Below are 20,814 nucleotides of genomic sequence, written 5' to 3'. Positions count from 1 at the left end.
AAAGGAAAGAGAAGAGAGGATAGAACTTTTTGAGGATTGTGCCAAATGCTTTTTGGCTTTAAGATGGAAAAAAATCTTGAGAAGAAATGTTTGGCCTAGAATTACCAAACTTATTGTAGTCTGCTGTTCTTGATAAGGGCTAGTAGCCTTTGATTGAGCATGTTGGTTAATTGAGGCTTGCTGGGTACAATATGGCAAAGACCCTTTGTGGTCTGTTGACACGCTGTGTGAGCTGTGCTGTTTGCCTATCGCATTCAGCTGGGTGCTTTTCTGACTGAAATTGCCTACTGTAGCAATATTTCCAGAATAATTCCACATATTTATTTTTAAAAAAACGCAGTGGTCCATTTCTGAAGGCGTCGCTGGGGAGAGGCAGTGATCCGTGCCTCAGAGAACAGACCCACTCCCCTGGCAGCTGCGATACCTGAGCAGAGAAAGGCTTCTGCTTCTTTCCGTGACTGCTGCGGTGCTTTGCTTACTGCGTTTACACCCATAAACTTACTTTCACCTAACACTCACCTTCACCCCTCAGTTAGCAGTTGCTGGCCTAAAGAGTTCACAGCACCCAGTCACACCGGTCCGGCTGCTTTGATTGGCAGCTGGATTACCTCGCACTGAGGCCGGTGCTTGTTTATTTACCTCACCCCTCCAGGCTCTGAGCTGCAGCCGCGGCCATGCGCCAGCAGAGGCGACGGCTCGGACCACGGTTGCAAAATATTTTGGGGTTCGAGCCGCGGCCGGTTTGCAGAGGCACTGCGGTGCACGCGCGCTGGGAGGAGACCGCATTACGTCCCTCGTTCTGAGCAAGCGCTGATTAATCTTGGCTTAATTACCGATCCTCCAACACCGTGAGCGTTATTTAAACCCATCGTCGGAGTCACGGCCTTGACCATGCCCGCCTCGGCCTCCTCTTTGTCGCTGGCGGGCAGGTGCCTCAGAGCAGCCCGGCGCCCCGCCGCGGGTACGGCAGCGCTCCTCCGCCAGAAGGCGGCCTAGCGGGGACAGGCCGTCACGGCGGAGGCCGACGGGGCAGTCTCCGTCCTTGGGGACAGATGCTCGCCCCCCCACCGGGATAAAGCCGCGGGCGAGCTGGGGGGGGGAAGAAGGAACGGTCGGGCGCTACCGGCACCGGGCCGCGGCGACTCTTGCCCCCGCCCCGCCAGGGCGCATGCGCTAGGGCTGAGGCGGCATTGGCGGGCCCGCCCCCCCCCCCGGAGACGGGCGGGTTACCCAGAAGGCAGCGCGCCGCTCCGAGGTCAAGATGGCGGCCAGGTCGTCCGGTGAGGCGGCGGTGGGCGGCCGGGGGTGGTCGTGCGGGGCCGCGCCCGTCGCGCTTGTAGGCGCTGGGCTCGCCGGGCTCGCCCTGTCCAGCGCCGGGAGGCGAGGCGGGCCGCGCCGGGGAGATGGGGAGCCGGTGGGCGGTGTGAGCCCTGTGCCCTTGACGGGGGCAGCGCCCGCAGCTCGCGTACCGCTGGTACGGTCCTGGCGGGCGGGTCTCCTCGCCGTCCCTCCCGAGCGGCGGCCCCTCGGTCTGGGCCTCAGCGGAGGGAGCCGGGCTTCGATGCTGAGGTTTTCTGGGAGCAGTGGGGCAGAGGGTGCTCGGGAGCAGCGAAGGAGCCCTTGGGCTGCTCCGGAGGGAACTCGGGGATCGCTGTCCTGCCCGGATACTGACTCCAGCCTTAGCTGGTTTGACGTTACTCGTCCTAAAGTCCGAAGGAATAAGGCCTGATGAGGTAGTGTGCTAATGGCATACTGGTATCGCACGTAGTGCTGGGTGTATGGGGTGACTTAGTAAGACAACTGACTTAAAGTCATGAAGGATAGCTTGCCCTGGCTGCCTTGCCCCTGTCGTGCTGTTTCTGGGTTTCTAGACCCCTTGTTGAATTGCTTCAACGGTATTTGGTATTGCATTGTGCTTGATTACATGTAAAAACACCTTTGCTATCCAAAATCACGTTTAGGGAAAGATGAACATTCTACAAGTGATGTGGTTTATTTTTTCTTTTTAAAATCAATGTTTTTGGCGGGGTTTTTTTGAGGTTTCCATGTTGACTTTCCAGTTGACTTTGGCAGCTCTTTGAAAAAAGGAATCTCTGGAATAGTATTTAAGTAACTGGAGAGGACAGCAGAAGGTTAACAACAAAATAATATGCAGGCCTTGAAGTCGCATTAACCCGTAGTGAGAGCTGTGAAACTTAGATAAATGGTTTGAAAAGCACAATGGATTTGCTTTGTGTAGAACACTATGGTTTTAGTTCAAGTAAGAGTTATGGAGCCTTAAAAGTGTTGCTGCTGTCTTTGACAATGAACTGTTAGCATTGTTCCAAGTCTTAAAGCAGTCTAATTTTCAAATTTAGTGAAACGGAGGTCAAATTATTGTACATAACAAGCAGTCATTCTCCCTGTTCAGTGTCAGTTAATGGATACTGAAAAGCAGAGAGGCCAAGTCGCATATGTTCAAGTTCAAACTTGATGTAGTGTTGCATTACTGCACGTGAAGGAGGCCAGCAAATATTTGTGTATTGTCATAGTAGTATGTAAATGTTGAATTTTATCTTGCTCTGCAACTGATAATGGTCACATTCAGTTGCAGGAGGAGGTCGCCTGTTAGACAGGATTCGCAAGTGGTATTATAATGCAGCTGGATTCAACAAACTCGGTAAGTGTTTCGCTGAGTTTTAAAAACTTTGCAAATGTAACAGTCCTCAAGCTAATTATGGTTCATAGCAGATGTATGTACGTGCAGTTTGGCCTAAGTCTTTTTGATCAAAATTAGCTACTGCTTCTGTGGGGAAAAAGTTATCAGTGGCCTCAGTCATCATGATTGCTACCTAGTAATGAATCAGTGACTTTTTCTGTTATTTCTGTGTTTGCTCTTGTTTTCAGTGAAATAAGTTATGACGGCTAAGGTTGAGCTGGAGCAATTGAAAAAACTTTCACAAAGCGGTCTTGAAAGCTTGATTATTTATCTTTTCCCACCAAGTCACTTTCGGTGGCCAGTATCTTCTAACCCAAAGGCTGCCCTTGAAGCTGGAGAGGTTCCCACTGATAGCAGTCAGTCTGTCTGTGATGTTTATGCAAGGTATCCAAAGTGCAAAAAAGGATGTAGTTAGTTCTGCCCTTTGTATCACCGTAACTTCACTTGGTGTGTCTCAGGCCTGCACAATGGTGAAGTAGGTGTAAAAATAGTGTTTTCTTAGGGAGAGGAGGTTGCCTTAATGGTATTTTCTTCAATTTGTTCAGAGTTGTTACCAAATTTGTTTTAACTATTTAGATGGCAGAACTGTTCTTGAATGACAAGGGAATCTGAATATTCAGAGGCTGTAGTTTACTGCTGACTACAATATGAGCAAATCATTTAAAGGAAGTTAACATACCTGCCCTGGGTAAGTTAGAAAAAAATTGCAAGGCAATTGTAGAGGAATAAGCATAGGTCTTTCCTCCAGGGTTGCAGTGCTTAGCCATTCTTTTTATATCTGCCTGCTGAAACACATTGAATTAAATACCCATTTTCCATATTCCTCCTTAAGAAAAGGAGTAAAAACAAGTAAATAGAGTATGTGAAAGCCAGTGTTTAGAGTTTGTTCTCTGTGAGCAGTTAGTGATTCTCTTCTGGATTGGTTTGGGTTTTCTTTTTTGAATTGGAAGCGTTTTGCCCATGTTATGTAGAAACACCTGTGTCAATCCTAAATCTTACTTAACTTTCAGTGATATTGTAAAATCATCTTGGTACAGGATTAATGCGAGATGATACGTTATATGAAGATGATGATGTAAAAGAAGCACTGAAGAGACTTCCAGAACATCTTTACAATGAAAGAATGTTTCGCATAAAGCGAGCACTCGACTTAAGCCTGAAACATCAGATCCTTCCGAAAGACCAGTGGGTGAAGTATGAAGAGGTATGTACAGAGTGTTTCCAAGGTGGAGTTCTTAAATGGCACTGTATGACTGGTCTTTGGGATTTTCAGTCTCTGAAGAGATACATACTTAAATGTTCTTTAAAATGAGTAAATGAGTGTGTATCTCATAGGGTACCTGTGGGAAACATGGCTTTTGATCGCTGGTTAAAAATCTCTATTTTTCAGTGGAAATTACAAAGTTTTTCTCAAAGTGACAAAAGCTTAAACCACAGCTCAGAGCCATAGCATGTTGTTTGTATTCAGACAAAATATTTCTTCTAAGCTATCAGATAAAGAAATACACTGTAACTAGCTTGGAAATTCTTATAAAAGGTCTCTTTCTTTTCTGATGAATTTCTTTTAATTTTATAGAAAATCTTGAGCCAAAGCTCTTAATCATGAAGATGCCAAGGAAGAACAATTTAAAGGGAAATCTTGCATTAAAATAAGTGTAATCTTGTAACCTGAAAAGCAAACTACAACTTCCTTTTAGATGTAACTAAAATATTTTTTTTGTAGCAGATTGATTCACAGACTTTGCATTACTGTTCATCTCGGCTTCTGCCAAGTTACCAGGCAGAGAGGAATCTTAGTACTAAACTTTTGACTATAGGATACTATAAGGGTATTATGTTTCTCTGTATAGGCAGAGGCTGTTTCTTGTGGTCGTATTGGTCATATTTAGGTAATCGCTGCACTGCATAATTGGTTGCATGGTTTCTTAAGCAGCAGTTTGGTTTGTAAGTGTTAAACACAGTCAAGGTGTTCCATTGAATCCAAGTTTACAGTGCTGTTTAGAAGTTAAGCTCAAAATGAGATTCTCCAGAGTATTACAGTTGGACTTTGAACTAATTAAAGTGGATCTTGTTCTTTTGGCAGATACCTTTAGAAAAAATGTACATTTGGGTATAGCTGGAAGTATCACTTTGCTTGTTAATGTTGGGGAGGCATTAGGAATTAGTGGTTGCTGCAGTAAAGAACTTGTCATTGCAGACTTGGCAAATACAAAGTTTACCTTTTTAGAGTAAGTCATGTTTGGGTTTTTGGGGGGTTTGGGTTTTTTTTCTTGTTAGGTTGGGTTTTAGTCAAATCTGAGGCAGAATGAGAGACAAGTAATCTGTAGGAATGGCTTCAGATGTTTCTGGACCTCCCTATAAGTTTAAATATATTCTCTTCTTTTTCAGGATAAGCATTATCTTGAACCGTACTTAAAAGAAGTAATCCGTGAAAGACTTGAAAGAGAAGCATGGAATAAGAAATAACTATTGAACTACTTCATGCAAATAGCCACATATTTCTGATATTTTTAAACATTTGGTTACAGAAGTCTACAGGGAGGCAAATGTGAGGCTGAGGAATACTGTTTCAGTTTGTTCATTGAATCTGTTCATCCAACTAAAATAAACATGTCAAAGTATAAAATCTACTTGGAAGAGTTCTTTGAACATAGCTTGTTAACATTTACAGAACTTTCCTATGAGCGTATACATTACATATTAGCTTGGTGGTATGCAGTCTTCATTCCAGCTTTTTGATTCTTACTCTTTTCAGAGTACAGCTGTTTTCTGCAGTTGTTAGGGTTAGGTAAGAAACACACAAGGCTGTTGGTGCTAGTTGCCCGGTTAAATTAAAATGGGGTTGCTTATTTCGTTCATCACTTCTCCCTGGAAACAACAATACTGGGCCAGTGGTTGATGTTACAATGACATAATGAGACAGCAGAATGTAATATTCTGTGCATCTAAGCATGTACGTATTACAGTAATGAAAATACAGATGTTTTCTTAATCACAAAATCAGGAGATGTTTCACTAGCTTTTTATACCATATACATTGTTAATCCTTAAAAAGACTTTTCATATAAACCATAATGACTGTCTCACTTCAGCTTCTTGAGACTTTTTATCATTTTAAGGGGTAAGAGTGGTATGCTGATGTACTGAACAGCATAATTAACTTCCCATATATTTTTTCATGGCCTAAAGCATGCTGCTGTTAACAGTGAGTGGTATCAAGTATTTTAAACTATCAGGCTTAATGACATGAGATATACACATGGAACTTGGACTCTGCTTAAAAACAGAAGGAAGTCAGTTGTATCTGGAAAATACCCCTTGCTGATTGAAGACCTTGAGTTTAGTCTTCCATAGTTTAATGGTAGTGTTAATTTGAGACAGATTTTGGTATTACATGTGAAATTCAAAGCCTACGATATAGACCTCTGTGTGAAGTATACAATCTTGTGCGACAGTCCCAAGGTTTGTTTTTTTCTTTTTATGCATGCGTCTCTGCCAAATGCAAGAATCCATTGACTAAAAGCTAGAGCAGTTTAGAAATAAAAAAAAACCAGAATTACATAAATATGGAGCAAACCGTGTCTGTAGTTTTGAATTGGTATGACCAGATAAATACAATACTGGATAAGAAGTTAGAATTGAAGACATCTTTTAGCTTTGCTCATCACTCTGTTGTTAACTTTCATCTGCTTGTTTCAGTTGCTTACATCTGTAGGATGGATACAGTGATCCCTGGGTAAAATATTTTATTTCAACGCTTCACAGCCTGATGTGGTAAAACAAAATGCTGCAAAAATATCTGCATCACTGATATTCCTTAAAAGTCTGTGGGGAGGTTATACTAAGAATTTGATGTTTATTTCATCTCCTATAATAAAATCTTGTGATTGAAGCATACATAATTTCATGTATTTTTGAGAACTTTCTAATTTTCTTCCAAGAGACAAATAGGGCCTGACGTTTCACGCTTCTATTTATGGAATTATTAGAATACTTTTTTAATGGAATTAGAACTATTTCATTATCTGTTAGAATAATATTAGAAGACTTAATTATCTAATGGAAGTAGCACTTCAAAGGCATAGCTGATCAAACTTCTACAAAAGCTAGGATTTTGTAGAAAGACAGCATCTGCTTACTTGAGCATAGGTTTGGGTTAAGATTAATGTGGTTCAAAAGTCTCTCAGAAATTACTTGGTTTAGAGAAAAGGGTTTTGTTGGTGTCAGACACTTAAAAATAGGCTGACCTTTGATGTGAGTGCAAAGCAGCCATGCTCCAATTGGCCTAAAACACCTGAAATCACTGACCTCCTTACACTTAAATTTAACACTTTAAGAGTCATAGGTGAGTAGTAGAAGTTAATAGAAGAGTCTTTCCAAGTGACCTTTATAGCAGTTCAAGGGGAGGAGAGAAAAGGAAGCCATGTTAAGAGCTTGCCTACTCACCGAGACTGAGGTTGGTTGACAGCTTTCATTTAGACGTGTTTTCAGATGCTTCTGACTTGGATAACTTTTAACTTTAAGTTCCTCTAATATGCAGTAGTCTCCTGTTGAAGTATTTTGAAAAAGTTAGTGAATACAGTTTAGTTGTATCTTAGAATGATATTAGTAAGGAAAATGTATTTGTTGGTTTTTGCAGAGATGGGTGTGTGTTCCTTGAGACGTTTAGGAGACTCTAAAAATAGTGAGGAACAGAGAGGAAGGAGGTGGGTGTAAGAGGGATATCTGTTGCCTGGGAACCAGGAGCTGTAGCAGCTTTGTGTTAAGAGACTGTAAACCCTTACCTAGAATATGTGATGTGAGGCTTGGATGGTTGTGCTCCTGGCTAATATATGAGCAACTTGGAAGACATTTTATATTTCACCCTCTGGTGTTCCCCTCTGTGCACACTGAGGTACTAGCATTAATCTGTAGGTAGAAGAAACAGGAGTTTTCTTGTATGAAAGATCTGAATCCTGCTGGTGATAAGTTGGAGGGTCAGTGTGATTCCCATTTTTTAATCCTTGTGTTTATCCTTAAAAATGGATGGGAAGGAATGGACTTGCAAAAAATAGGGATTTTGAGATCTGTAATTTCTTTGTAAAGCTTCCATCCCACCTGTGCAGCTCTCTGGGATCCTCCCATATTCCTTGTGCAGGCTGTGTGCTCCTCTGTGAATGATTCAGGACTGTGTAGCCATGAGGCTGCTCTCTGCAAAAGGATCGTTTTCAGGAAAAACTTGATAATAGTAAAGGGGGTCAAATTGCCAGAGGTGAAAAGATATTCTGATGATGAAGGAAAGAGCACTCTGGTTTGGAGAACTGGGTTTTCTTTCTGTTGCTGCTGTTACGAGGTTCTTCTGTAACACCGAGCAAGACACATGGTTCAGAGAAACTCACTAAGTATTTTGCTAAGTGCTTTCTATATACTGCTTGGGGCTACATCTGCAGAACTGCAGACTAATCACATCTAGGTCTAGGTTCAGTAGATCTGTCCTGAAAATATTAGGTGAAAGTGTCAGTATTCATCCATACACACAACGGATACTACAGGTGGTGATACCAGGAGCAAATCTCACTGGGATTTTCACAGATTTGAAAAAGACCACACAGTCCTTATTCCTCTGATGGTAAATGCAGAAATACTTACAAAGAAGCTGATACATTTGTGGCCTATATGGAGTGCAGAAAGCAAGGTTGAGCTGTGCACTGAAGAGGATTGAAAAGAATTCCTGAATGAGTGGTTCCTACTGGCAAAAATGTGAACCTGCAATTTAAGGTCATATCATAATGCACAAGGCAACAGTGCATCTTGCATTTCTTAACTTGACTTTGAAACCTTCATCTTCATTAATGTAGATTTTTTTTGTATAAATTCTATACAGATTCCATAAATTACTGAGGTCTTTTTGTAGTATGAGTTCACAACATCTTTGGCACATCGAAATTATGCATGTCAAATTAAGAGAGTCTGAGTTGGTATTGCTAATCCTGCAGCTTGATGACAGTTTTAGCTTGAACTAATTTTCATCACTTTTAAGTGAACCTGTGCTTCACTTGAAGTTCTTTTATTAAATACATAGTGGAATATAAGAATATGTTTTGATTGCTGAAGATCATGTTTGTTATGGCAGACTGATTTCTTTAAATTTTGAATCGGTCAACCCAGAAACAATGGATTTTTTGCAGCACTGTAACAAGAAACACATGCTTGTTTTACATCCAACTTTCATCCAAAGGAGAGCTACAGCAGATATAAATCTTGCAAGAATTTTGATGAAACATCATGCTTGTCATTGTAATGGAACTGTTTTAGCATTAATATGGTAAACATGCTCCTACTTGAAGTGTTTTCTCTAGATAGCAAAGGTCAAAGATTTCCTTCAGGATTTCCCCACAGTGCTGCTGCGCCCTTGCGGTTGGTCTTCATGGACGGGAACTTTGGCCGGGGTAAGGGCTGTCCTTGCAGTGCCGAACAGGCAGAGGCAACCTGAGCCACCGCTGCTCCAGGGTGAGACTAGGGCTGGAACTTGGTGTCCCACCTGGTATGCAGCTGACCTGAATGCCTTGAGTGACTTCACTTCTTTTAGCCTTTTCTAGTTGGTCTAAGGCCCAAAGGGCTAAGATCTTGAAAAATCTGTAGGCAGCTGTCTCTACTGTAAACAGTTTGGGTTAGCAGCTAAGTACTCTTGAAGAACTGGGCCTGATCCCAAAACCGTTTCCTCAAACCCCTCTGCAGGCTATGCGGAGCTACAAGCTTTCTTTGGTGCAGTTTTGTAAATCCTTCAGTGTCAAACAGTTCCTGGCTTGCCTAGGACCTCAGTTCTGGTGGTTCTGGGACTAGGTGACAGGCTCATCTGCCAGGGTGCCAGAAATCATGTGCACTTCTGCTTCCCTGGCAAGATGGGTGTTCTTATGGCCTGTCTGGAGATGGAGCCCTCAATGCCTTTTGCTCACCGGTGATTTAATGCTAGCTTATGCCGGCAGACTCTGGACTCAATTCCTTCTTCACAAAGAGGTGTGGATTCACAGTTCCCTTCTCTGCAAATGCTTTAGTTCTCTAACATCTCTTCTGGAGTGCAAGTGGGCTGTTAGTCCCTTTGGCTGACTCTGTTCTGCTTTGAAGGGTGTAATTGACTGCACCAGGAGAGACTGACTTGAGTAGATTGGTTAGAGCTGTTTTCTAGACTGGTTTACAAGTGGCTTCAAAATAAGGGTGATGCCTGACTCCACCTGCCTAGAGGCACTTGCCTGCAATCACTGCTCACCAGCTGATTGTCTTCACTCGTGGCTTCTGCCCTGCTCAGCTCTCTCCTGCAGTACCCACACCCTGAGCCAGCCCTGGCACCTGGACCAAGGAGATAAGCCAAGGGCTTGAGCGAGGCACACAGTGTGGGAGAGGGATTGGAGTAGACCCAAGGTCAGGAAACCATGTGCAGAGATTTGGAAGAAGTGCAGGGAAAATAAATTTACCTCAGTCCCCTTTGCTGCCTTTGAGGATATGTGGAGAGAGTGAGGTGAGGTTGGGGCATTTATGTGCAGCCCAAAGATGGTCACTGGGAAGGGAGAGAAATTAAAATGTGGTTGAACATGTTTTGGGAAATGGGACCACTGAGTAGGACAGTGAGGAAAGAGAGGTGTGGGGAGGGTTGGCAAAGGCCAGGGCGCTTTGCAGGCCACTGCAGAGGGTGATGCCTCTGTGTCCTAACTTTGGGAACCCCAAGTTATGGCACCAACTGAGGCTCATGTTTTCCCTAAAGAATATTTAAGCATCATCCGTTGAACAGGATCGTGAGTGGAGCCCAAGCAGTCCTTGTCCTGCCTCCAGAGTGCCTGCATGCCACAAGTGCCCATCTCCTTTGGCCCAACCTCATCTGTTTCTTTCTGTGAAAATCGGAACGGCTTCAAGAGGATGCCCTGACAGCTACAGGGCAGGTCTGGGTTTGGGGTGCTTGCATCTCTGCAGCGAAAGAGGAGCACTGGATCTTTTTCTTGCAAACCCTAAGCAAGTGCTGGAATTGCTGTTGCTGTTTTATGAGAGTGTGCTGCTTCAGTTCCTGCGCTGGGAAGGGATCTGGGGCTTGAAACCCGATCAGAAAGAGGTACCTCAGCACAGCTGGGCTGTGTTCTCCTCAGCGGTTCCTAAAGCGGTTCCCTGCTGGCCTGTGCAGATCTGGTTCTTTGTGTCTAAATCTTCTGGGTTGTATGGGGAGGCTGGATAGCGAGACATGGAGTTAAAGGCTGCTGCGCTCAGTATTACAACACCTAAGCCCTTTTATGAAGCCTCATACTCCCGCTGCGGCCCAGCAGATTGAAATGATTGTTTATAAGCAGCAAAGTTCAGAGTCCAAAGCTCAGATCTCTTCAAGGCACTTCAGAGGGTTTTTTTGTCTGCAAGTTGTGTTCCCTGGTGGAGTATTAGCTTAAAAAGATACTGTTATGAAATAGTCATAAAAACAGCTAGATATGTTTGGTTTACTTCAATTAACTAAAAATTCTCCAAATCCTAAATGTTTCTCAGCTGCAGTCTCTCACCCTGAAGACGACGGAAGAAAACTCCTTTAATTTTCCATCAGTGTATAAGCAGGCCTCCAGCGATGCTCGGCACCCAGCCTGCCTGCTGGAGCTCACGAGACTGTCACGGCAGTATGGAGGTGGCTCTGATAAAAAGCAAAATGTATTCCGCTGCCAGGTGAGGTTTGGCTCAGCTCTGCTCTGCGCATTGCAGAAGCCGAGGTACCAGAGGAGGGGTGAGATCAGCATTTCAGAGCTTTATGGAGGCAGTCATCCCTACCTAGGAGCACTTAGGCTGTAGCACAGGGACCTGGGTCTGCACTAGCAGCAGCCAGAGATGCTTTCTTTTTCTTAAAAAAACCCAAACAAACAAAAAACCAACCAAACAAAAAAACCAAAACCCTGAATAAAAGAAATTCCAGGGCAAAAGTAACAAAGCATATTTCCTTTCAGAAGTACAGCTGTCTTGTGGAGAGGCTGCTATTCCCATTATACAACTGGTGATGTAATTATGACAGATTAGATGTTTAGATCTGTAGTTTAATGTTTGCACATGGTAGCCCAAGTTCACCTGGCTTACCCCAAAGAGCATAGTTACCCACCCCATCTGTTGCCCAGGTCTTGAGGACAACTTCTGCTGGGAGCAGCATCTTCTGCTGGACAACTTGTAGGTTTGCAGCTGTTCCCCAGAGCCAGTTCTTGGTGCAGAGCTTAGGGTACAGAGTGCCTGGCTTTGCACAGCCTTGTTCTTATCTGATCGTAGGTTCTTGCTCTTTCTCATGGAAAAGGAGGGGTGTAGCCACCTCCACCCCTGGAGCTTTGGGGGATCTCTTTCATGAATTTTTATACTTAGCTTTTCATATGTATATCGAGCCCAGTGGTGTGGTTGGATGCCTTCAAAACAGCCATTAAAGCCTTGATACTTTATAGCGATTCAACAAGCTGCTTCAAAAAGAACATGAGGAGGTATGCTTTGAAAAGGGACTTCTCCAGTTGCTTCCACCCAGCACTTTAAAAACACATAAGGCACAATAAAGCGCGTGTTGACATAAGTGAGCTTCAAAAAAACCATTGGATTATTTTGAAGGAGTATAAACACACGTGGGGAGAGTTATCATCCTTCACCCAGCAAAACAATTACATCAGTGCAGCTTGGACTGGGATCTGCCTTAAGATCTCCCAGATGTTGCAAACGGCACAGTTGCCGATTGGTTGCTCTGGGTAATTATAAACTGTCAAATGGAGGAGGGGAGGTTGGTTCTCAAAGGAAAAAAACACAGAAGACTTTTGGGGAATTGGGCAGAAGATCCGCTGTTCATAGCTGACACCCAGAGCCACGACAACCTCTGCTTATGCCTGGCTTTGCCAGGCCGGTGTCACGGACATGTCTCAGAGCCTACCTGATGCCTGAGCTCTGGCGTGCTGCATGGAGCAAGGAGCTTGCTGCGGAGTGATCCTAGGGCTGCTCAGGCATCATTTGGCAGCATCTTCCAGCCGGGAGTGAGGGATCTGCTGCCCACCTCTCTAGCGGGAGCCCGTCTGGTCCTGAGGCAGGAGATGGCAGCCCTGACACTCAAACAGGAAGGGGGACCTGGGGAAAAGCTGCTGCCTTGCTGGCCCTGGGGGGAGACAACTTACCCGGCCCCAGGGCTGGTCCCCTGCTCGGACCTGGGCTCTGCGGCTGGAGGAAGGGGCCTCAGATGAGGTGTCGGTGCTGTGCTGCAGCACGATGAGTGTTCAGGACTTCGGGGGCTGCAAGAAGGTGGGGAGCAGGCCCCTGATGCCGGAGGTGGGCAGCTCAAACACTTAACCAGAGTCCGTCCCCCGCTCAAAAATGTGGGTTTGTGCAGTTTCTGTGAAGCATTTTCTCTTCAGAGCACAGGAGGAGCTGTGGGTGTGGGGCACAGGAAACCTGGTGAGCTTGTGTCAGGAATGAGCCCCAGCTCCTCTCCTCCCTGAGGGTGGGTGCAGTCAGGACACCAGTGACCCTCCGCTCAGCCCTTTGAAGGACACTGGAAGGCACCAGTGCCCTGAAGAGCCTTCGGGGCTCAGCAGCCCAAGCCGTTGCGAGATGCTTCAGCCTCAGAAACAGGAGGGATTTTGGAAAGCTCCCGTGCTGGTGTTTCCGTGGGGTAACGTGGGTTGGTGAGCTGGCTCTCCGACACCTCCTCCAACAGCCCCAGCCCACGGTGCTGCCGGGACCCAGCCACGCCACCCTCGCCGTGCCGTTTGCCCCCTCCCCGGGTGGCGAGGCAGCTGGGCTGGCTCCCCACAGCCCAGGGCGCGTGGCAGAGCTACCAGCTTGCGTCCGCCGTCCGGCAGCAGTAGGCCAGGCTGTGAATGGCGGCGGGTGACAATTAGAAGCAGGGCTGTGCCGCCGCGGTGACACGGCCTCTGGCAGAGGGCGAGGGGATGGGTGGGCAGCGACCCCTCCGTGTGCCCTGCCCGAGGCACTGAGTGACAGTCCCAGCAGCTAACGCTCAGCAGAGCGAACACGGGCACCCGGCCCACGGCTCTGGCTTCTGTTCCCGGCACATCACTGCTTTACCGGTGCTAGCCCAGCAGGGTTGCGGACCCCCGGCGCAGAGCAGCAGCGGAGCAGGGTGCCGATCGGGAGGGTGCACTCGCCCGTTGCCCCCCATGGGAGCTGCCCAGTGCCGGAGACGGATGCGGTTTCGTCAGCACATGGGGATAATGAGCTCAGCAACAGGTCAGCTACACAAGAACGAACCCCTGGCAATGCCAGTCCCCCGTGTCAAGGGGCTGTTTCGTCCTGGACACGATGGCAGCAGCAGGGAGAAACGCGTTGGCCATGCCCAGCATCGCCCATCAAGGCCAGGTCACCCCGACGCCAGGTGGGGCTGTGCTGTAACAGTACAAGCAGTGCCGGAGCGTCCTGGCATTGTCTTCTTCTCTTTTTTAATTTCATTTTTCAGGATGACAACACTTTAGAGGTTTATGACCAACAGGAGAATTTACTACTAAGTCATATACTGATGTAATGAAATCTAATATATGCTGTGTAATGAGTTATGAGATGTTATTTAGTTTCAGGGTTTTATTACTTCAATCAGTTATGACCATATTTCCTTTTATATGATTGCTCACTCTTTAAACATACCAGATGACTGTATAAAGAACACCTAATAAAGTCTGGAGATGTTAAAATATAAATGTTTTAATTTTTGCCATAAATTTGTTTTACTTCTACCAATGGTGGCTTTTGCGCTGGAAGTGGTGCAGTCCTTGTTAGCGGTGCAGACCTTGGTAGTGTTGTCTCGGATCCTTTGTGGGACAGAGCTGAGTGACCTTGCTTCTTTAGATAGCACAGTTAGTCACCAGTGCTCACCATTGGTGATTATACACAGAAACCGAAAGGTTTTTAGAATAAAACGAAAGACAGAAAACATTGATGTGTGATATAAGTCATTGTCTTAATTATCGTCTCCTGTTTACCAGTGTAACTGCAATATACTCGTCCGGGTTTCTACCAGTCTTCAAGAGGGGACAATCAGGCTTATGGTCTTCAGCACCAAAACCAAATACATGAATTTTCTGCCCGTGTGCCTTTTGGCAATCCTCCTAATTTTTCCACATTTATGCATTGTGTTTTAAAGTTAGTTGGGATAACGTCATAGGAGTGGAATTATATAACTGTGAAATAAGACCAGAATCAAGTCTTTAATAAATCAATGTTTAAGCGAGTGAAGGACTTCAGCTGCTGAACAATCGCAGGAACCAAGCAGCGTAGAGTCCCGGTCGTGATATGTTCGTAGCGAGTGTTGAGTTCTCAAAAATTATTGTAGAACACATTTTTTAATGGTTAACAACTCCGCAGTAAGAACTTGTTCCGCGTTAATACAGATTGTGGCTATTGTAAGGCTTTAGCGCGCTGCTGCTATCTAGCGAGCCACGCTGCAGGCACGTGGAGGTCTCCAGCGCTGCTGGCTGGGGTCCTGCCTGGGTGTCACCCGCCTGGAGATGACATCCACGTATAATACATCTAATTACAGCTTTCTAGTTTCCTCCCCACCGCTGCAACTCGCGTGATTTTCTTAGCCTGATTGAGGTCCCCACTGCCCCCGTAGCAGGGACTCGCTCTCTCCTGCGCCAGGCTGGGGGTTTCTGCCCAGGCACCACCGCAGAGCTACTGCAATGGAGCGGTGGAGCCGGGCACAGTCCCCTCTGCCTGCAAACTGTTGTTACGAGGGCTCAAGAGCAGCAGGCAACAAACTGTTTCATCTGAGACCTTGCAACAATCCTTGCAGCAGAGTATGTGTTTCTGCTGTGCCGGTACAAGGCGCGGGGCTGTGGTGCCCGGGCTGCTCAGGACCGCAAGGGAAACCAGCCTGTGCTGCGCCAGGCTGGGAGGCTGAGCTGCTGCTTTCATGGCAGGGGTGGAGCTGGGAGGAAAGCAGCCTGATAAACCTGAGCGTGCTGTAGGTGTTTGTCTGGCCAGCTGCAAGGGAGGGAAAACTGCCGTTCGGTTACAATTTAATTTAGAATTTGCAGCAACCAGAAATGTTTTCAGCGTATTTAATCTGCTGTGACTGTGGCTACTGCCTGTTTTGCGGCCCAAGGATGACTTCGTTTGGAGCGATGACCCCTGCTGCTCTACTGCCTGCAGCAGAAAGATGCCAGAGGCCCAGTTTGGCCGAAGTCCCCTCCCCATCTCCATCCCCATCCCAGCCTCCGAGCCCTGTCCCTGACCAGCCTGTGCCTTGTTTTAGCTGTGGCTAATATTGCTGCCCTCTGTAAGCCCCTACTTCTAGTTCTGCAAGGCGGGGTGTCATCTCAGGATAGTCCCTCTGGGCAGTTTTTTATCAATTCAATTTTATTTTTTTTTTTTAATTGTACGTACATTAAGATGCTGTACTTCTCCTAGTGTTTATTCAATTATTGTTAGAGATACTAACAGAAGGGAAAAACTTCTAAATAACCCATCTTGCTTCTCCAGTCTGTTAATATCTCTATCACTAATTAGATAAATTTTAGGAGAAGAATTACAGCAAGTAATGAAATAAAGACTTTACTATTCACAGATCCAGGATAATAACTCAGCCAAAGAGAATCATACATCAAATAAATGGCCAAGCATACTTAAAATGTGTCTTTGTACAGTAACAAGGCACAATTTAATCCCATTAAGAAAATGTTGGCAGTGGCTCAGTGTTTGGGAACATGCCACTGAACTGTCCTGCTGTAACCTTGGATGTCGGAAAAGTTGAGACAAAGCAGCGTACTGGGTTTGACACGTCTTTGCCCTTTAGGTCCTTAATTAATGATGCAATGAATTACTAAAACATTTAATATTCTTTAGCTGCAGAAACTGTCTTACATGCAGAAGCTAAGTGATAACATGCTTGCTGAATGCGCCCTATCTGCAGCTTTGTATGCAAAGTTTATTTGCATCTCCATAAACCACAGATTTCTGAGCTATCTCAAAAGAGCAAGCCCACATATTATTTTAATTTGCAAGAAGTAAAATCTTTGTTTCATCTACCTTACTTAAAGGATAAAAAGACAGGTAGGTTATTTTCTCACTAACCAAAAATTTAAGAAAAACATCAGGGTTTTTTTTCTCAGGTTTTATTTTTCACCTGGGCTACTCTGCTTTTATTTTGTCCCCAGTATTTTCAGTAGAGATCTGAAGTACTTTTCTCCAGGTACTTTGTGGCACTCAGCTGCCAAAACAATTGACTTCTCTTAGTTCTAATTAAGAAGGATTTCACATGTACCATAGAAAAGATAGTATGGCTAGATGCATTTCTCATGGCCGCATATTATATCCTTGGAGTTCTAGCTATAGATCTTGGAAAAAATACCGTGTGGATGGTTTAAAGCATTAGATTTTCAAGATGAAATCGCAGGTCATTCAGTATAACCTAAGACCGGCTGTGCGCTGGAGGGTCAGCGTGATGAGCGGTCCGCTGATACAGAGCGCTCCTCACTTCTCTGCAGCTCAGCAGGACATCGGTGCTGCTCCACCGTGCACACACAGCTTTCTTCCCACCGGTTGGTGTGGCACTTCCCTGGTTTCTGTAAGCATGGAAGAAGAACGGGTGCTTTGAGTGTTATTGAAAGATGCAAACATTATGAGTCAGAGGTATATCAATATTCAGTGCTGTCCACTGATTCTCTGTGAAGGTCTTGCCCTTAAAATATCAGCTGTGTGGTTTTCCTCTGCTGTTACTTACAATATCATGTTGTTGTGCGGAATGAACTACTTGACAGAGCTTTGCGTCTCTTTGTACTGTAACAGCTTCTAGAAAAATTCAAACTGACAGTTCCTATAGTAAGGCATGAGGAAATGTATTTGAATAGTGCATGTGTTTTATAGCGTGAGGTCAGAGAGTACACATACACCACAGGCTACAATGGGGAATAAGAGGGTAACTATAGATATACACACAACACACAAATGTGAATGATTATTTTTTAGCTCTTGATCCATCCTCTGGCATTTGCTGCCAAACCAAAGAAAAGAAAAAAAAATGCTGTCCCCTTTCTCTGTGATTGCAGAAAGAGTCTTTGCTCCACAGAATGAGGTTTAGAAACCACAGAAAGCAAACAGCGTGGCCCATAGCAATGGGATAGCCCCATTTTTCTTGCATGAATCATGGTGCTAAGGAGCTGGCATGGATGCTCAAAGGGGCTGTGCTCCCGTGCCAGCGGCCCCACCGTCACGGCCAGGATGGGGTGACCGTGCTGCTTCCAGCAGTTTTTGTTTGAGGAGCAGGGCGGCTTGGTGGGTCGATGTACCCTAGGTGGGCTCAGCACCAGCGCTGCCTCCTAAGTGGCTCACTGTCACCGACAATCTCGCATCGATGTTTAAAGGGCAGCTTGCTGACAGCAGAAGCAATATGACAAAAATTAGGTAGGCAAGAGGGATTAAAACATGTACAGTTGGCAGAATTTGTTAGGCTCAATTACATAAGTCAGGAACAGTGAAGTGTTTGAAGACCTGGAAATAATTCCAATTTGTCATATCAGGAGTCTCCTTCCCAGAAGCAGACTGTGGAAGCAAAGTCAAGTCCGCCATATGGAGAGCAGATGTCTCAAGGGAGCTGGAAAAGAAGATACTTTGCTAGTACTAAAAATATTTAGTACAAGGAGGTGATAACAAGTGTTTCTAAAGGAGAAGCAATTATTTATCATTGAGTAGACAATTTTTACTGTTTCCTAGAACACAAACCTATATGCTCAAATAATCCTGGACTGTCGCAGTGAAGAGGCACTGATTCACAGCTTGGGGCAGAAGCTATAATAGTAAGTAGATTGCACATCTTGTTTAACCATCTGCTTTTTAAAGCACATTTTATCACAGGCTGTATCACACTGCAAAAAAAGGTAGGGAAATAGGAAGACAATGAGTTACTGGTGTACAATTGGTCTGATGTACAAAGCAGTATGGTTGCCTCTGTTGTTTGCAGCTTTGATGTTTTAGTTTTTAGCACTTTAATTAGGAACCGTGTTGTGGAGATTGACTCAATTTATAACCTCAGTACTGTGGTGTTAGACAATTCCCGTGAGAGCTGCCTCCAAGTACCAAACCTGTTTAAACATCAGAAACGAGGCTTGAGAGAAGAACTTCATCTCTGCCTTCTGGTGCCTTAGGAGATACGTTAAGGAGGAATCCCACTTTGAGCGAGGAAGCTCAAAGACAGTTTGAGTTGAAGTGGAGCTCTGCAACATCTTGCTCTATAAACAAAGACATGCAGCAGTGGCTAATGCCTGTGTAAGTACCAACCACCACATGCTTACGATACTCATGTCCCAGGTAGATGTTTGGGTTTTCCTCCTGCCGGAGCTGCTCTGCTTCCCGAGCAGCAGACCAAGAGCTATTGACACAGCTCCCTCAGCTCCTGCAAAACTCCAGCAAATTACTGCAGGGAAAGATAAAGCAATCCCAGTGAGGTGGGGCCATGTGGCTTATTCCCTGGTGCTGAGGTGAGAGGAGCTGTAATTGACTGTCTCCGACAGATGTTCATCCAATCTGTTCTTAAAAATCTCTAATGACTGCAGTCCCCCACCCTGCTCCTGAGTTTATCTTTGATTACAGTTGGGAAGTTTGGCCTAATATCTAATTTGAATCTCCCTTGCTTCCAGTTAAACCTATTACTCCTTGTCCCACTCTCAGTGGACATCAAGGCAACAGATTTTCATCCCCTTTACAGTAATCTTTGAAGCTGTTACCTGCTCCCTCCAGACCCATCCATCTTCTCTTCACTAGACCAAACAACCCCAAGTTCTTTCAACCTCTTCTCACAGGTCAGGTTTTATAAACCTCTTAATACCCCTGTTGGTCTCTCAGGGCTTTCTATTTCATTTACATCTTTCTTAAAAGATGGTGCCCAGTGCTGGACACAACACTTGAGCTGAGAAGTTCCCAGCACCATGAAGTTACCACCCAGCCCTTGGCTTTGCCATCACTGTGGGTACACTCATGGGTGTCACTGTGGTCACCCAGTCTGTGCTTACTCCCAGGTCTCTTCTGCCAGCTGGTCAATCACCCTCTGTTTCAATACAAGTCCTTTTGACCTCCTTGCACTTTGCACGTGTCTCTCCTTGGTTCCATTTGTTGATTCTGGAAAACCTCTCCAATTTTTCATAGCTGTTTTGAATTTTAATCCTGGGCCCCAATATGCTCGCAATCCTCCTGGCTTAGTGTGATGGGCCAATTTTATAAGCATACTTTATTCCATTATCCGAGTTACTAATGAAAATATCAAACAGAAACAGGCCCCGGACAGACCCTGGGTGACCCCATTAAAAATGAATTTTCAGTTTGATGGTGAACCGTGATAAGTTCAGCATGTTTTTCAACCACTTGTGCACCCACTGACTAATGATTTCATCTGGCCTGTATTTCCTTAGCAGGCTTTATAAGAATGTCATGGGGGACACATTCAAATGCCCCACTCTAGTCAATGTATGTATAGCTGCTCCCTGCCTGTCACCAAGAGAGAGGAAACATCTTTGTTCTTCCGAATCAGATTTGCCTGGGCCACACCATGCCAGGCTGTGAGGAGGAGGACTCCTGCCCAACCAGTTGCAAAGCATCAACTGGGGTCAGAGAAGTCTTTGGCGATTGCTATTTTAAAACTGTGAAAAAACGCATTGTTAAATACAGCGTTTCTAACTGCTGGTAAATGCTGGAGTCTGCAATGATCATGAGTCTGTAATGCTATTACCAAGCACCCAAGGAAACAGCTAAAGAAGGGAAGGAGGAGATCAAGGCAGCATCCCACTCGGGCAGCAGCCTGTCCTGAGGGTCCTTCCCTCGTCCTGCATCTGCACCCGTGTTCATCCGTAGCTCCCTCCAAACCAAAACCCAACACCTCCGGTAGCCAGCAGCAAGAGCAGCAGCACCCACAGTCCCAGAAAGGCCAAGGCATGTCATACTGTTGCCATTGCAAGGTAAAAATCATTCTCTTTGATTCAAGACAGGATTAACATTTCCATGCAGCCCTCACAGGGAGTTCAGAAAATGGAAAGACATTGTTTTACCCAGACCAAGGCAGGTGACCGCCACAGGGAAGGAAAGCTTGGGGAAACCTCCTTCGGTGGAGGATCTGCCAGAGCGGGGAGAAACATCCTCCTGGGAGAGCCCAGGAGAAGGCT

At 45.3% G+C, this 20,814-nt stretch overlaps 1 protein-coding gene across 2 annotated transcripts; it reads left to right on the top strand.

Moving 5' to 3' along the window:
• Nucleotides 1–1,168: 1,168 nt before the first annotated feature.
• Nucleotides 1,169–5,328, top strand: LOC126049341 (cytochrome b-c1 complex subunit 7). Of its 2 annotated transcripts, none has more exons than XM_049825566.1 (4): nucleotides 1,169–1,280; nucleotides 2,588–2,659; nucleotides 3,736–3,902; nucleotides 5,087–5,328. In XM_049825566.1, exons 1-4 carry the CDS (start codon nucleotides 1,262–1,264, stop codon nucleotides 5,162–5,164), a joined length of 336 nt encoding a protein of 111 aa, XP_049681523.1. In that variant the 5' UTR covers nucleotides 1,169–1,261; the 3' UTR covers nucleotides 5,165–5,328. The 2 variants fall into 2 exon arrangements, with proteins under 2 accessions (XP_049681523.1, XP_049681534.1); XM_049825577.1 differs by lacking the exon at nucleotides 1,169–1,280 and adding an exon at nucleotides 1,437–1,733.
• Nucleotides 5,329–20,814: the final 15,486 nt, after the last annotated feature.

This window comes from Accipiter gentilis, chromosome 2, assembly GCF_929443795.1.
Source record: "Accipiter gentilis chromosome 2, bAccGen1.1, whole genome shotgun sequence".
Taxonomy (NCBI): Eukaryota; Metazoa; Chordata; class Aves; order Accipitriformes; family Accipitridae; genus Astur; species Astur gentilis.
Note: the sequence above shows the minus strand (reverse complement) of the source record. Positions and strands in the feature narration are given on the sequence as shown.

What these genes read in the sequence shown, in the direction of transcription:
- LOC126049341 (XM_049825566.1), top strand. An exon ending in AGCTGGATTCAACAAACTCG is followed by an intron (nt 2,660 to 3,735) that starts GTAAGTGTTTCG and finishes ATCTTGGTACAG; the next exon opens with GATTAATGCGAGATGATACG. An exon ending in AGTGGGTGAAGTATGAAGAG is followed by an intron (nt 3,903 to 5,086) that starts GTATGTACAGAG and finishes CTTCTTTTTCAG; the next exon opens with GATAAGCATTATCTTGAACC.